We start from the raw sequence: 17037 nt of genomic DNA, 5'->3' as shown, positions 1-17037 counted from the left end.
CATTAGCCTACACTTTCAACAACTATAATCGCCAATCCGCTGTTCAAAGAATCCACTCAGCGACTTTTAAAGGTTTAACTACTAAATATTTACACTACACATGTGGATGTTAAGAACTGCAAAATAATACAATTAAAAAAGGTATCAGTTGAAGATCTTGTCTGTTGACAACAATCTTTCAACTCTTACCTCAAGAACGCAGGTCAGAGTTTCAAGGACACAAGGTGTCACCCGGTTCGGTGGTAGCAATCTCACCCGAGTCAGAAAGCTGCAGGTTCAAGTCCCACTCTAGAGACTCGAGTACATAATCTAGGCTGACACTCCAGTGCAGTACTGAGGGAGTGCTATACTATCAGAAGTGCCATCTTTCCGATGAGATATGAAACGGAGGTCTCGTATGCCCTCTCAAGTCTACATAAAAGATCCTGTGGCATTATTTGAAGAACAGGGGAGTTCACCTGGTGTTCAGGCCAAAAGAAATCCCTCAACCAATGCCATTAAAAAAAAACCACAGTATCTGGTTATTTACTTCATTGCTATTTGTGGGACCATGCTGTGTACAAATTGGTTGCCACGTTTTCCTATATTTCAACACTGACTATATTTCAAATGTACTTCATTGGCTGTGAATTATTTAAGTCCAATAATGCAGACTTGGAGCATTGTAATTGTGTCAGGTACAAATATGTTTGATTTTAAATAATCATTTTAATATATAAAAAGCTAAAGAATCAGGATTTCTCATTCCTAGCATTGCCGGGTAACTTCAATTTTACATTACATTTAAAATAATAACCCAGTCAAAGTAATAATTAATATGGCAGTTGAAAACACTCAGCTAATTATAGTAAGATTATTAGATTAAACATAGCAAAATATAATGAGGGGGTTAGAGACAGACAGAGATTATAAATACATTTTGTGGTACAATTTCCATTTTGCAACACCTCAAAAAGGAAAATGAAGACAGCTCTGAAGTAAGTAAAACAAAATACCTTTACATAGACAAGAGATTAAAATTCCAGAAAGTTATGGTATTCAACAACACTGATAACTATAACCAACGACACAGGTCTTCCCTGTATAAAACTATATTAAAGATAATCTAACTTGGCCCTGGAGAAAGTGACTGTATAAGTAAAACTGGGGAGAAAGAATAGGCAGGGGGGAGGGAAGCAAAATTGGTTCTTGGAAATCATACTCAACCTTGTCCAGTAGAATAACTAACAAAGAAAAACATGATTATCAGCATTCCACAATAGTTTGTACCCATTCTAGATACAACACAGAATATAATGTTTCCAAAATTGAGCACAGTAATTTCAAACACCAACTATATATATATATAAAAACTTCAAAAATACTTCATATTCCAGTTCAGCAGAGTCTGGTTAGAAGTTTACCTGAAGCCCTGGCAGGCAGGCAGGCAGAGACCATATTATGACAGCTCTCACTGGAGTGTCTCACAGAGCAGCAGCCTTCGCTGCACCTCACTCTGCTTTTTATGACAATGTCATTAGAAACAGCACCAAACAGTAACACACGAAACGAACACTTTTGTTTTAAATCCTCAAATATTTTATATAATCATTTTTCTTTGTAAAAATGAAGGGGAGAAGCAGGTTTCCAGAACATCCCCCCCCCCCCAACAAAAAAAATGCTGCTTCTAATTTTTTTTCCTGTCTCTCTCTTACGCGAGTCCCAGGCTTCTACGCGGCCTAGTCCAACCAGTTCCAGAAGACACACACACACCCAGCGAGCGCCTCAGACGCTTCCCTCAGGCCGAACGATTTTTTTTGGGGGGGGAGGTTTGTTTATTTTAAACGTCTTAAGATGTTAAAGGTTTGCATTTTTTAGTTTCTGTTTTTACCTGCCGTATATCCCCTCGGTGATTCTGTTCCGTTTTAACGGCCTCCTGATCTTGCTGCAATCAGCATTGCGCCTCTTCATTGTCCTTCGCTGCCTTTCCCTTCTTCAAAACACTTTCCTTCTCTTTTTATAATTTTTTTTTACATAAAAAAAATGGAAAAAAATAAATTAATTTGGAATAATTTTAAATTCGGAAAATATTTTTTTTTCCCCACCTCCTCCTCTCTCCGTTTTCCTCTCCTTTCAAACAAAGAATTAAATCAAATGAAACCAACCCCTTTCGGTCCAAACCAATATTTTTTCTCTCTCTCTGTGTCTTTGGTCTCCAGGCTAGCGGAGGGGGGCGGGACTTAGGGCGCTTGTCTGCCTCGATCACTGTGCCAACTGGCCAATAATCGTCCGAGCTCTGTGATTGCCACGCCTCGCCACCTATCAACGCTCAGAGACTCCCGCACTGGGTCTGCTGTCAATCACCCGGGATGAGCCAATAGACGGACGTAAAGGGCGGGCACTTTGAGACGTCAAGTGGCGGCGGGTGGGGGGGGTAGCCGAGAAGTCAGCGCAGGCGCACTGATTGCCCAGGGCGGAGACAAGCTTCGTGGGCAATGATTGGCACCGCTTCTGAGCAATTGCCGCCTGAGTCTGGATTCCAAGCGCTGTCAATCAAATGCGTGGAACCAATTAGTGGGGGTTGGGGGTGGGGCGAGTTTTTGCAGATTGAAGTCTATTTGGGCGGTGCATTGCCTAGGTGGGTGGGGAAGTGTGCATGGGCTTCCACGTATGCAGGTTGTGTGTGTTAGATCATAGGCCAGGGTTGTGGGCTAAAAGACAATGTTGTATTCAGCAAAATTACATTGAATTCGTTCCCTAAATTGGAATATTCACTCGTGATAATTTACTATCGTGAAATTTATTACGTTGAACTATCACACCAGAATCTGATCCAGAAGTGGCTTCCTAGCATATGTTGGAACAAATACACATTGGAACCTTTGTCAAAAAGCGTTTTGCAAACTATTTTTGTTCACCAAACACTTGGATGACGTTGCACAATTTATGTTCAAGCATATGATAGTGTTTTTTTTTAAATGTGGTCACACATGACATAATTTCCAACTTCCAACTCATTTTAAAGTTGGCGCCCACATTTCTAAACCATCACCTATACTTTTTAATGTAGCAATGCTCCTGGGTAGCTTTGAGCTGTGGAGTGTAGGGTTCTACACATATTACTTCTATTGAGCTGATGCTACATCTTTGTTTCGTAGCAGTTGTTGCTGACTTTATCTATTGGGGATGGGTTGGAAACTGGGTGCAGTCAACAGGCTACCAAGGCTGAATTTGGACTGGTTCTGCGGGTGCTGCTTCTGGATTGCTTTGTGCTTTCTGGGTTGTGATTATTTGGGTAACAGAGGACACTGCTTTGCCCCTGTCACTCCATGTGTCTATTTTGCATGCACCTAATATGCATATCCAGGAAGTTTGGGGATCCCTGGAGAAGCCGTTACAGTATATGGTTTCCCATGTATATTTGGTTCACTGCTTTTATCTCTATTGCACTCAACCCTTCTGTAACTCTCACAATGTGTGCCTGTTACTCTTTTTTCTCTGCCTCAGTCTCAATTTGTCTAACACTTTTTCTCTGTATTTTCCCCATTACTCTATGTCCATGTTACCCTCTCTCTTTCTGTTTTTCTATCTCTGTTGCTCTCTTAGACCAGAAGTGTCGGAGGAAATGAGTAGGGAGTGGCAAGAGTCTGCACTAAGCAAGAGTGTTGCAGAGAGTATGGAGCAGTTGAGTTAGCATCAGAGGATAAGGAGCGGTGGAATCGTCAGCATGCACCTGCATTTGGTCTGCTGTGTTTGCACATGTTTGCGTTTTCTTCACTTTGGGCCTGAAAAATGTTGGGATGAAATTTGAGCAGGCCTTGGAGTACAGGGGCGTGGAAAGATGTGGGGTCAAGGATTTTGACTTGGATTGGAAAGGGGCAGGGGAAGTTAGAACATTTTTGGTAAATGACAGAATTTTGTATATTAATGATGTACTAAACTGGATGAGAAAATATAATGCTGGCTGAAAAAAGGTCAGCATTTATTTTCAAATGATCTGATTGGTGCACGGTGTCACCTGGTTAGCATGGACTAATATTAGGATCTGACTGATGCACATGGACCAAGAAGCAATGTTAGAGGCTCATTACAATCGTACAATACAACAGATGCACAGGCACAAGACAGATAGATAGTTAGACTGACTAACACCATTACTTAATTTGCTGGTATATTTAGTATCAAACAGAATAAATGTTAAAAGATTTTTTTTAAACTTCGGGGAACCTAAATTAGCCCTGAATCCCCAGCAAATTCAGGTAGCTTTCACCTTTAGCTCTTAGTTGAGTCTTCACTCACATAAAATTCCCCTCTGGTTGGAAAGTTTATAATTGTGACAAAAAATAATGCGGAACTGTTAAGCTGTTCTTCCTCCCCAGTCATAATGACACTGGGACTAATTTTTCCGTCACTAGCGCGCATGGAATGCTTTTTCACTGGGCACTAAGTGACAGGAATTGAGACGAAGACGCATGATGTTGGGCATCTGTCTTCTTTATGTAGGCCGAGGATTTCCAGAGCTTTTTCTGGGATGGGAGGGAATGAGAGCCATGCCCCCAAGTTGCTCTCTGATTGGAGAGTGTCTGGCAACAGCCCTGCTGGTAAGACCCTTCTGTTGTGTCTAAGGACTCAGGCCAGGGATCTACTGGAGTCATCTTGTTGATGTTGATGGGCAGCAGCCACAATGCCCCAACTATGGCAGGTGCTGCTACTCTTGAAGGCCTCTCAAGCCTGCAGCAGCAGTGAATATTTCTGCTCCACCCCATGGCTGGCCATGGAGCGGGCCTGTGCCAAGTGAGTGACTGGGCCATGGAAATGACTTGGCCCACCAAATTCAGATAGAGATGGACTTGGACAGGTGCAGTGCTCCTAAAGTGTGCTGGAGGTCCAGGAGAATTCATCCCAGTGTTTTTTCAAAGGTAAAATAAAATAGACAGAAATTTCACCATTTGTATTTCATTTTTATTTGCATAAAATAATTCATAATTTGTGGAGATTTTGTTTTTTTGCAACACTAACCATCACTGGTGTATTCTATATAACAATCCAATGTGGTCTTAAATTATGCTGGGTAAACATTAATGTACAAATATTTAACACATTTGCATGACATTCCTCTGTCTGCTGTTTTAGTTTAAGCAGGTGTATATCTTTATTAAAGTTTTGGATAGAGGAACTTAATATGATTGTGTTAAGGTAATATTTGCATGGCATAATTTCAAGGTTATCATTTACCAGTTTAACTCATGATTACTGCTTGTCACATGGTCCCAGGCAATTTCTGATCCAATGTTACTTTCACCAAGTGCACACTACCTGTCCCGTATAACTGTGCTTAGGGCTGTCTTTATTTAAAGAACTTGGAAAATATATTTAACAAAATAATGCAGTACCTTATTAGTCTATATTATATACAGTAACAAAAAGATAATACATTGCCCAGTTTATGATATTACCAGAATTGCTCAACTGAATTACAGTACACTAATTATATATTCACTAGTTGATTGGCTGTGGTGTTCCCCATGAGGAGTCAAGACCAAGCCCAATAATTCAGGTCAAACAGGTTAGACAGCGGTGGGTTAACTGGACCTACAAGGGGGAGGATGTTCAGGAGAGGGGGGAAGGGAAGGAAAGAGATAGGAGGAGGAGGAGGAGGAGATGGATGGAGGGTGAGATGTGAAGATATAGTTGGGAGAGGAGCAAAGGATAGGCAGGGAAAAGAGGTGAGTGGCGTGGGGGACGGGGATTGGAGCAGTGTGAGAAGGAGAAGAGGAAAGGGATGGGCAGGAGGTGGAGGATAGGAGGCAATGGAGACCAATGAAGAGTGCCTGGCACTGGATCTGGACCCATTTTCTCCCATTTGGACTGGGAGGGGGGTGGGGAAGGGAAGAAAAGGGGGAGTGGTTGCAGCCATTTCTGCTCATTTGAGGGGTGGTATGATGGCGGTGGTGCTGGAGGCCTCTGGTCAGTAGGGGTTATTGGCTGCTATCTCTGCTTCTTGGGCAGGGCTATTTAGGTCAGGGGAATGATGCTTAATCTCTTCTTGGCGAGAGGGGAGCACACAGGTCAGTCTGTTGTGGGAAATGGTGCTCGAACTCTTCTTGGGAATGGGGAGGGGCTGGTCGGACTATATACTCAGGTGATTGGGGAAATGGTGTCTGAAGCATGCTCAGTGGAGGGGTGGGGGGATGTGACAACCGGTCTTGGTAAGCTAAGTGATTCGTCTCAGAGTCTGTTCAATTGGTTGGGTCTGCCAAACCCAATTTCTGATCATCAGGGCTCAGATGGGAATGTTCCTGCTTTCTGCTCATTGCGGGGAGGGTGTTTGGTTTGTCTAAAAGTTTGGTATTTAGTGCTCTAGACAGCAGTACCTGATCACTGCTCGGTGGGGAGGTTGGGGGTTGGATCAAGTAGTAATGTGTGGCCTGCTATGTGCTAGTTTGGATTTTCAAGAAGTCTGCCATTTTTTACTTGGAAGGTCTGGTGGCCGAAGTTTTTCCAATGCAGTTGGGGGAGTGTCGGGTTGTCCAATACTTGCGTCATTGCAGATTGGCCTATCTTTGCTCAATAGCGGTTTGTGATAACGATGTCGGCAAACTTGGGCATCGGGTGAAGAGCTGATGATTTAGGCGAGGTGAGGGGTGTTTGCATCAGCGCATTCTCATTTTACTGCAAATCTTATCAGCCAGTTTTAAATAATGTACCACTATCCATGTGCCTGCAACTTTCCTGACAAGATTTTGCAGTTGTTTAGTTAACTGCTTACCTAGGCATTAGTATTCAATAAACATTCACTGACCTTTCAACAGCAGTATCGGAATTTATAAAGCTGCTATATTTAATAGGTTCCACATACTTGCACTTATCCAGGGCCCAGTACTGTGATTATTTTTGCTTTTGCACTACTGAGAGTTTAGCAGTGATACAGCGTTAAGTGCTGCCCCATTAAACTCAACGAGTCATGTAACGTTCCATTCACAGAGCCACCTATAGGCACAGTACCTTTTGAATCTTGAGACCACTCAATATTTTAATATATAATATTAAATAAGGCCTTGGACAACGTGGACCACTTTCCATACCTCGGGAGCCTACTGTCAACAAGGACAGACGTCGACGACAAAGTCCAACACCGCCTTCAGTGTGCCAGTGCAGCCTTCGGTCGCCTGAGGAAGAGAGTGTTTGAAGACCAGGACCTCAAACCCGGCATGAAGCTCATGGTCTACAGAGCAGCAGTGATACCCGCCCTGCTGTATGCCTCAGAGACGTGGCCCATGTACAGCAGGCACCTCAAAGCACTGGAGATGTGCAGAAATATCAGAGGAAATAAAAATGATATTTCCCCTGGTACACCATCACCATGACAAAAATACATCACCAGGTAATTTCTTCTGCGTTTTCTTGGGCTTTAAAAATATGAATTAAATTTATATGCTTTTGAGATGAAAATACACTTCTATTCTTATGGCTATAGGCCGCACGCCTGTCTAGGCTGCATACATTCATTAGTTTCATTTCAGTAAGAAAAGCAGATAGAGCGCACGTATGCATAAGCCAGAAATAAAGGTGATGACTCGGCCTAAGTGGAAACAACAATCATTTATCCAGCACAAAGATGGCAACCGACCCTGCAATAAACAGAAAACGTCTTTACCCAGCATAAAGATGGTGACTTAGCATATGAGGAGGCAGAGTGCATTTTCCCAGCACTAAGATGGTGAAGAGAACTGAAGCACTGGGAATTGGATTTGTAGCCTGAAGCAGAATACTAGGCCTTAGGTAATGAGTGGCAAAGAGTCAGCAGAGAGCAGCTGGAATCTGGGGCCGCGCGACAGAGTTTTATTGTATGTTCAAGCTGGTTGTGGTGGATGATGATGATGGGCTCAGCATGGGACAGAGTGCAAATCAGGCAGGACCACTTCACCTAGCAGGAGGGGAAAGCAGATAAAGAAAGGACTTGCATCTAAACAGCACTTTTATCACATCCTCATGTCATCTCAAAGTGGTTTACAGCGGATTACCTTCGAAGTGTGGTGACAGTTGTTATGCCAATGTGAACTCAGAGAGTTTTCACAAACAACAAATGAACGTATAATCTGCTTGTGATGGTGTTGGTAGATGTAGGTATGTTGGACCCTGGGAGAACTTCCTGCTTTTTTTTGAATAGTGCCATGGAATCTTCTATCTAACTGAACAAGCAAACGTGGCCTTGGTTTAATAACATCTCATCTAAAAGATGGCACCACTAACAATGCAGCACTGTGTCAGTACTGCACTGAAGTGTCAGTCTCGATTATTGGGGCAATTTTAACCCTACCTGCCTGGCGGAAAACAAGCGGGCAGCAATGTTCCCCCTAATGTTTTTTTTGGGGGGGGCGGTGGTGTGCAGCCCCTTTAAGGGGCTGTGTGGCCCATTCACAGTTTTGCAAAATTTAACAGTGAAGAAGCCGGTCCCGGGCTGCACGGGACTGGCAGAGAGTTGCGCAGCCACACAGCTTAGAGGGAACATTGGTGGGCAGGCAGTTAAAATCAGCCGGGGGTCTAACTCACTGAGGTCCTGCTCTCTTCCCAAAAGTTCTGATTTTCGGAGCGGAGCGGGGCGGGGCGGACACCTGCTGGAAACCATCGGGGTCCTTCTTGAAATATGCAGATCAGGCTCTGATGACACCATCGGGACCCGACTGCTATTGTAACCAGAGGCCAGGCCAACCTAGTAAGAAGAAGAGCTGGGGCCAGAAGAGGCCCAAATAGGTAAGCAGTTTTACTTTTAGTGACTTTCCTTGCAGGGACAGGAGGAGTAGGAATGCTCATCAGGGCCCCCACAAAGAGATTTTAGGCCTCCCCTGCCCTGGGCTTCCCCCCTCCATCCCGGATCGTAAGGCCCCTCCCGGGCGACTTACCTGAGCGCCGGGGCCTGTTCCTTCGGACTCCAGAAGCTGCCTCCCGCCGGCCAACTGCTACTTCCCACCGGTTTTGGGCAGGAGACTTACCGAGGTTATGCTGATAAAGCCCGGGGGTCATAATCTCCCGGGCCTCATGCTGCCGAGGTCGGGACAGTTTGCCGCCTGCCTCGAGAAACGCTCGCCCGCCTCCCAACCCGAGTTAAAATCAGGGCGTATGTGTTCAAGGCAGTAGAGAGGGGCTTGAACCCACGACCTTTTCACTCAGAGGAAAGACTGCCACAACTGAGCCAAGCTGACACTTGATGCCAAGAGAAAACACCAGAAGAACTAGATGAATGAGAGCAGTGAAGTTTGCATAAAGGCTACAAATGGGTAATGGCCATAGCAGCTAGTGCAATAAAAGCATAACCTGCAGCCTAGAGTCATAAAATACAGTAATACTTCTAAATAAAATACCCCTCAGCTCCAAATACACAATCCTACATGCTCTTCCTCTTCACTGCAACCACACTGTGTTGGAATCACGACTCATCACATTGCCTACACTCTATTTCATTCTTTCCTAACACCAAAAATCCATGAAACTTTACCTTTTGAAGTGTAGTGACAATGTGCACACGGCAAGCTTCCCCAAACACCAAATGAACATAATCATTTAATGGTGTTGGTAGTTTGGACACTGGGAGAACTCCCTGCTCTTTTTTTGAATAGTGCCATGGAATATTTGATATCCACCTGAACTTTTAACATCCAACATGAACCGTTACTTCTTGATTTATTCTACTCTTTAAGCTCGATGCTGCCCAGCACGAAGGGCCTTGGCCCTTCACCTTGGTTCCTCAATTTAAATAAAGCATTGCAAGTCTTGTAGAGAGGGTATGTCATGGCCAGTTGTGAAATGGGATAAATAGTTTTACACGTGAGGTTAACCAGATACACTTGGCCTCAGTTGTGGAGGTATTTATCAAAACTCACGGTCATACTATGCATTACACATTATGGGCTGGATTTTCATTGAGGCGGCGGGTAGGAGGCGGGACTACAACTTTCGGGGTTGTAGTCCCGCCTCCATCGCGTTCTAGCCAACCCACGTGATTTTGACTTGATTGACCTTGTTGAGCCCGCCCAGCGGGCTCAGCAGGCCAATTAAGGGCCACCCGGCAACAGGCGACGTCACAGATTGAAATTTCATCTGTCAAGACCTTTTGACAGATGAAATATCAGCATTTGTCAGCTGTTTGAAGCTGTCAAACACTGACAATCTGTACTCCAGGTTAATTCCTTCCTCTCAGGATGATTTAGAGATCTCTTCAGAACAGAAAGCTGAATGCTGGAACTTTTGACAGCACGTGGCCATTCTGCTTTCTGTGCCGGTAAGATGAGGGACTCCCGAGACCTGAAGGAAGGAAGGCTGTAAAGGTAAGTACATGCAAGTAAAACTTCTTTAAACACTTTACACACACCAAACACACTTACCTCTGCACTCATGCACCCATCACTCACCTGAACACTGACATCTCGAACCCTCCAAGACCTTCATCCCGACGGCCCGCCTCGCTAACTTGGCGTGGTTTGGACTTGTCAGTAATCCCACATTTCACCAATAAAAATAGGGATTAGGCTAAAAACTGCCTGTTAACTACCTGTTAACAGGCAGTTAATTAGCACTAATCCCCTTCCCGCCTCGGGGAGGCGGGTCCCAGTGCAGGTCAGGTACCCGCCTCCTTTGAAACTGGCATGGAGGTGGGTTGGGGGTGGGATGGGTTTGTGCCCCCCGATTTCGGGATTTTAACCCCCCACACGCCTCCAATCTCGCCTCCACGGCCCAATGAAAATCCTGCCCTATTCCTTCATACTTGCGAAGTAATAATTAAAATAGCTTATAACTGATGAAATATCTATTCTATACTTAAGTGCCTGTCCTTGGTGTTATCAATTAAAATATACACAATCAATGTTCCCTTTAAGCTGCACGGCCACACAGCACTCTGCAGCTCCCGTGCAGCCTGCTCACCTGCTTTTAAATAGGAACAGCCCTCATGCCCGGTATTTTGAATGGGCTGCGCAGCCCCTTAAAGGGGCCACAAACCCCCCAAAAATTAAAGGGAGCATTGTACACAATACTTCAATTTTGTTATTAACAACATGGTTTTGAATGCATTTATAATAATTACATGACAAAATACGGAGGAGCAAAGTCATTTTCTATGTGTAGCATTTAATGTATAATAATGATACATTTCTCCTGGTGGCTTCAGGAGTAAACACACCACGCCGTAAGGTACAGACCTCTATAGACCAGGAAAGGCTCAGATCCATCCATGGTCTCTGTGCTGAGTAAGCTCACTTCATCTGGATGTCAGAAGGTCTGCTACAATTTGTCTTGGTGTAGGGAGGGTTAAAATCGGCCAGGCTTTTTGTTCTTGATCACCAGTCAGTGACTCCTGCCTACTAGAAAGTGCATGTTTGTGGGCGTCAGGTGATGACAGTAAGCACTGAACTTGACTGAGCGGCCTTCAAGGTTGAGTAACTCACTGACGCTGTCACGCAGGAAGAATAATCGCTTGGGCAAGCTATCGGCAGGCTGATGGCATCTGTAGAGCTGCAAACCAAGCATGAGTTACAATCTTCAGCAAGTGGGACAGATAATTGGATGGGTTGTATAATTATTTGTTTCTTAATGCATCTATGTAATATAGTTAAAGCTTTGTATATGTACACACAGCGTTTAAGTGTCACACTTACCTCCTGTAACACTTTCCTGCCGTGTCTATTTCTGGCACGAATTTCTGTCGTGATCATACTTGCTTAATCATTTTACATGCTCGGATTGAGTTCTCCAAACTTGGCCTCCGAGGCAGGTGGTGCTGTTGCTTACTGCTGCAAGCTATTTGCTGCATTTCCAATGATAGGTGGAGCTATGGCGCAATTGTCCACAGTGCCATCTGTTTTTGGAGCAGCTAAAAATCAAGTCTATGGCCTGATGCTGACTGCCCTCTCCTGGCTGCCACATCTCATGGCTCCTGTGTCCCATGCAACCAAGGATGCCTCTTGTTTCCTCCAGCTGATATTGCCATTCCACTGTGACCTGATTCTTCCCCGGCAGTACCAGACCCTACCCCTCAGCCTCCAGTTACAAAGCATCAACCAGCAATCCCAAAAGCTGTGCATTTTAAATGTGTTTTCAAAATCATAAAAGCACCGAAAACGCACTGGAAAATGGTTCTTGGCAGCAGCTGGTAAGGTGGCATTTAAAAATGCATCTGGGAGCCTTGGGAGTTTTTTTTTCATTTGTTTATGGGATGTGGGCGTCGCTGGCAAGGCCAGCATTTATTGCCCATCCCTAGTTGCCCTTGAGAAGGTGGTGGTGAGCCGCCTTCTTGAACCGCTGCAGTCCATGTGGTGAAGGTACTCCCACACTGCTGTTAGGGAGGGAGTTCCAGGATTTTGACCCAGCGACGATGAAGGAACGGCGATATGTTTCCAAGTCAGGATGGTGTGTGACTTGGAGGGGAATTTGGAGGTGGTGGTGTTCCCATGTGCCTGCTGCCCTTGGCCTTCTAGGTGGAAGAGGTTGCGGGTTTGGGAGGTGCTGCCGAAGAAGCCTTGGCGAGTTGCTGCAGTGCATCTTGTAGATGGTACACACTGCAGCCATAGTATGCCGGTGGTGGAGGGAGTGAATGTTTAAGGTGGTGGATGGGGCGCCAATCAAGCGGGTTGCTTTGTCCTGGATGGTGTTGAGCTTCTTGAGTGTTGTTGGAACTGCACTCATCCAGGCAAGTGGAGAGTATTCCATCACACTCAAGGTAAGGAATTGGGGTTCAGTTGTGGTGGGGCATGCAGTAGTGATGCAAGGTGGGGTGGGAAATGATGCACAGCATTTATTCTTGGATTGTAAGTCAGGGGGGAGTGGAGACAGTAGCAGTATCTATGTTAAATAATATAGGTTTCCCAAAGTCACTGATAGGCAAAGGAGTCCCCCCAATGCAACTGAACCTCCTTCACCACGGACACACCCGCCCCCCCCCCCCACCCCGCTGCAACCACCTCTCGCTTATCACACATGTACCTTTACCTCCTGCCATTTTGTGCTCCTCCAATCCCTCCACACTAGTCCCTCATGCCTTTTACCCCACAGCTAACCTTGCTCCCGAGAAACCCTTATCACCACGCTTTTGTCAGTGGCACCCTGCAATCCTCCTCCCAGTTCGCCCATATCTAGCAACCCCCTCTTTCCAATGCTCCCACACACCAAGTCCACTATCCCACCACTGCCAAACCCAGCACTCTCCTCCCAGTGTTGCCATTCCTTCGGACCACAACACAGCACCTCAAAGCGCTACTATACCCTGGCATCCTTCTCACACCCCTATCGGAGCCTGGTATCCCCTTCCTAGCACTTTCAAATATCACAACTGCCTCTCCCTCTCCCCCTACATCCCACAATCCCCCTCCTGGTTCTCGCGAATCCTCACACCCATCCCAATGTCACCGCACTCCATAAGCCCCATTCCTAACCCCCAGGACAATTCTCCCATTATGCTTTGTAGCTTAGGTTTCTTAAAAAAAAATGAACTACATTGTTAGACAAACATTTAATGGCAATCAAAGACAACGATTTACAGTTTCCATCAAATATGCAAATTATCTTAGCGTTTGAACCTGAAAATATCAAATAAAAGTTCTTCGATACTCTTTATAAAATTGCAATTTGACGTATTCAAACATGAAGGCACTGATAATGTATTGCACTTTGCAAAGCATAAAACAGGATCTCAATCTACTTGCAGTGAGCAATGCCACAGAAGATTCACTAATGACTGATAATGTATGAACAATTGATAGTATGTTGATAAATGATTCATAAATATAATGACTTAATGAAAGTATTTCTCTGAAAAAATCCTGTGCTAACATCGTCTCTGTTAAAAGCTAATAGCTAGCTTAGAGTAGCAGTAGAGCAGAAATATTTGTATCAAAATCCTTTTTTTAATCACTTTGTGTTCTTGATATTTTTGCTAACTGTAATTAAGATATAAGTTATGTCTCACTGCAGTCAGTTTTCATTTTACTGGCCAGCAGATGACACACTCCAGACACGGTTTCAAAAGAACATCCATGTAATAAATAGAACATTTCATCATTCTCAGTGTGCTACCAAGGTTTTATCAATTACACTTTTTTTGTTACATTCCTATTACACAGATTTCCATGGGTATAATTGAAGAACTATCAGCAATTTAATAGAATCTGCAAAAACATTGACATAATGCTGATATGGGATCCTAACCCCATGCAAACCTCGGCACATTTCTGTAACAATAATTGGGATAAAAATAGATCCAACTTGATGGGAAGCCTGGGGGGCGATTTTGCCAGCCCTGGGGAGGCGGGTATGGAGGCAGGACTGCTGGGAAAATGGCAGAATCTGGGGGTGGGTGGGAAAATGGCAGAATCTGGGGGTGGGTGCCCACCCCACCCCACCTCCGTGCCATCTTCCCAGGAGGCGGGTAGCCGTCCCGCGCCGGGTCCCGCCTCCTCGCAGGCAGGAAGGGATTAAAGCCTATTAACTGCCTGTTAACAGGTAGTTAACAGGCAGAAAATAGGATTATCCCCTTTTTGCGCTCACAAGTGCGGGCTTCCCGAAGGCTCCAAAACCCGCCAGCTCAGCGAGGTGAGTACTGGGTCTGCGGGGGTCAGGGGAGAGCAAAAGTGTGGTGTGAGGGTAAGTGATGGGTGCAAGAGTGGAGAGGTGAGTATCTGAGGTAAGTGCAAAGTGTTAGTAAAAGTGTACTTACCTTTGTTTCTTCCTGCAGGCTTCAGTCGGTATGTATGCGGAGAGTCTCGGTCCTCCGTGTTGGAGATGACAGATGGCCGTTGCATTCTCAGATGCAACAACCATCGCATTTCTGTAAAACAAAGAAGTTTGGTGAGGTCTTGAATGCAAGACCTCATCAAACTGCAGAGAATGTCACTATTTGACAGTTTCACAGAGATGCCAAAGATTGACGTTCTCTGCAACTGGCTTTCCCTTAATTGGCCTAAGTCCGCTGGGCGAGCTTAATAAGGTCAATCAAGGGAAAATAGCGTGGGTTGGCCACAAATTGATGGAGGCGGGACATCGACCCGCAAAGCAGCTGTCCCGCCTCCAACGCGCCCCCATTAATAAAATTGCCCCCCTGCAATCAAATACTCCCATTCTGCACTGTTAATGTGGTGATACATACATTTTAGCACACGTTTTTTTCATCGCACCTATCTATAGTATATGTAATTTCCTGTGCCACACTTCAAAAATATATTTTAAAAAAGCAATCAATTGCAATGTACAGAAAAACTCCCCCATCAACAGGAAGTATCCTATTGACAAAGAAGTCAGAATTTTTGTTGCCTGCAATTGTATTTTTAAAAAGGGAGAAAGCCAGGTATTTCATCCTTGTTTGTGATCTTTGGCCTAAAATTTACAATAATCTTTAAATTTGCAACCTTCCCTCACCAAAGCGTAATTTAACTTTGATTGACTTCACCATAATGCAGCATCTGCACTGTGCGGAGGGTGTAATTACAGATTTACATCGGTCTTTCCATTATAAATGTGGACATAGCTTGCATTGAAATAACGCTTTTAAGTTGGAAAAAGTCGCAAGACGCTTCACAGAGGCGTAATCAGACAAGGGTATGAAATATGCACAGTTGTACAATTTTTAATATATTGCTGATTTTGAAAGGATATAGCACACCCTACATCTTACAACAGATGTTATGGATGCACAATAATCTTAAAAGTGTCAATCATTGACCAAGCAACTGAAATTTACAAGCACTTGCAACTGCATTCTGATTGCCCTTATGACTTTATAAGTTATCTGGATAGTAGATAAGTATCACAACCACATTCCACATCCAAGAGTGAGTAATGCTAGTATCTTTAAATCAAACAAATAATGATCATCCAGTTCAGTTAGAAACTAACTTTTATAATTACTCTAATGAAATTACCTTAATGTCAATACTTGTTGCAAATGCATATTGATTTTAAGTTGTTTCTGCTTCAACCAGACCGCTCTGAAATATTTTTGCTTTGAAAATAAAAAAAGTGGAGGAGAATATATTTCCTGCTTTCAAACTCATTATTTTATTCAGTGAATTAAACATAAACATAGAAACATAGAAGATAGGAGCAGGAGTAGGCCATTCGGCCCCTCGAGCCTGCTCCGCCATTCAATGAGATCATGGCTGATCATCCAAATTCAGTACCCTGTCTCTGCCTTCTCTCCATATCCCTTGATCCCTTTAGCCTTAAGAAATATATCCAACTCTTTCTTGAATATATTTAATGAACTGGTCTCCACTGCCCTCTGGCAGAGAATTCCACAGGTTCACCACTCTCTGGATGAAGAAATTCCTCTTCATCTCTGTCCTAAATGGCTTACCCCTTATCCTTAGACTGTGACCCCTGGTTCTGGACTCCCCGGCCATCGGGAACATCCTTCCTGCATCTAGTCTGTCCAGTCCTGTTAGAATTTTATAAGTTTCAATGAGATCCCCTCTCATTCTTCTAAACTCCAGTGAGTATAAGCCCAATCGACCCAATCTCTCCTCATACATCATTCCTGCCATCCCAGGTATCAGCCTGGTGAATCTTCGCTGCACTCCCTCCATGGCAAGAACATCCTTCCTCAGATAAGGCGACCAAAACTGCACACAATACTCAAGATGTGGTCTCACCAAGGCCCTGTACAACTGTAGCAAGACATCCTTGTTTCTGTGCTCGAACCCTCTCGCTACGAAGGCCAACATACCATTTGCCTTCTTAACCGCCTGCTGCACCTGCATGCTTACCTTCAGCGACTGGTGCACAAGGACACCCAGGTCTCGTTGCACTTCCCCTTCTCCTAATCTATTGCCATTCAGATAATAATCTGCCTTCCTATTTTTGACACCGAAGTGGATAACCTCGCATTTATCCACATTATACTGCATCTGCCATGCTTCTGCCCAATCACCCAACCTGTCCAAATCATACTGGAGTTTCTCGGCATCCTCCTCACAGCACACACGCCCACCCAGCTTTGTGTCGGCACTTTCAAAGTATGGTGAAAGAATTCTACACTTTCAAAGTATGGTGACACTTAAAAGAGTACTACACCAA

The 17037-nt window shown here is 44.4% G+C and overlaps 1 protein-coding gene and 1 long non-coding RNA gene across 4 annotated transcripts in view; both read right to left on the bottom strand.

The window, feature by feature from the left end:
* Positions 1 to 2240, bottom strand: part of maco1b (macoilin 1b) — an 86357-nt gene extending 84117 nt beyond the window's left edge. The window contains exons 1-2 of one of the 3 annotated variants that reach the window (XM_085962649.1): positions 2145 to 2240; positions 1871 to 1992 (exon numbers count right to left, since the gene is read on the bottom strand). In XM_085962649.1, the coding sequence (XP_085818775.1) occupies positions 1871 to 1950 (80 nt within the window). In that variant the 5' untranslated portion in view covers positions 1951 to 1992; positions 2145 to 2240. Of the gene's footprint in view, positions 1 to 1870; positions 1993 to 2144 lie in introns of those variants that run through there. The other 2 variants (XM_085962650.1, XM_085962651.1) reach the window with 2 other exon arrangements.
* Positions 2241 to 11083: 8843 nt separating this feature from the next.
* Positions 11084 to 11814, bottom strand: LOC147103220 (uncharacterized). Its single transcript, XR_015072924.1, has 2 exons — positions 11631 to 11814; positions 11084 to 11487 (listed from the first exon to the last, which is right to left on the bottom strand). It is a non-coding gene; the product is annotated as an uncharacterized LOC147103220 (long non-coding RNA).
* Between the last annotated feature and the right edge of the window lie 5223 nt (positions 11815 to 17037).

The sequence above is a fragment of the Somniosus microcephalus genome, chromosome 20, assembly GCF_052327205.1.
Source record: "Somniosus microcephalus isolate GS21.2 chromosome 20, FLI_Smic_1.0, whole genome shotgun sequence".
Taxonomy (NCBI): Eukaryota; Metazoa; Chordata; class Chondrichthyes; order Squaliformes; family Somniosidae; genus Somniosus; species Somniosus microcephalus.
The sequence above is the reverse complement of the archived record's forward strand: the minus strand, read 5'-3'. Positions and strand labels throughout refer to the sequence as shown.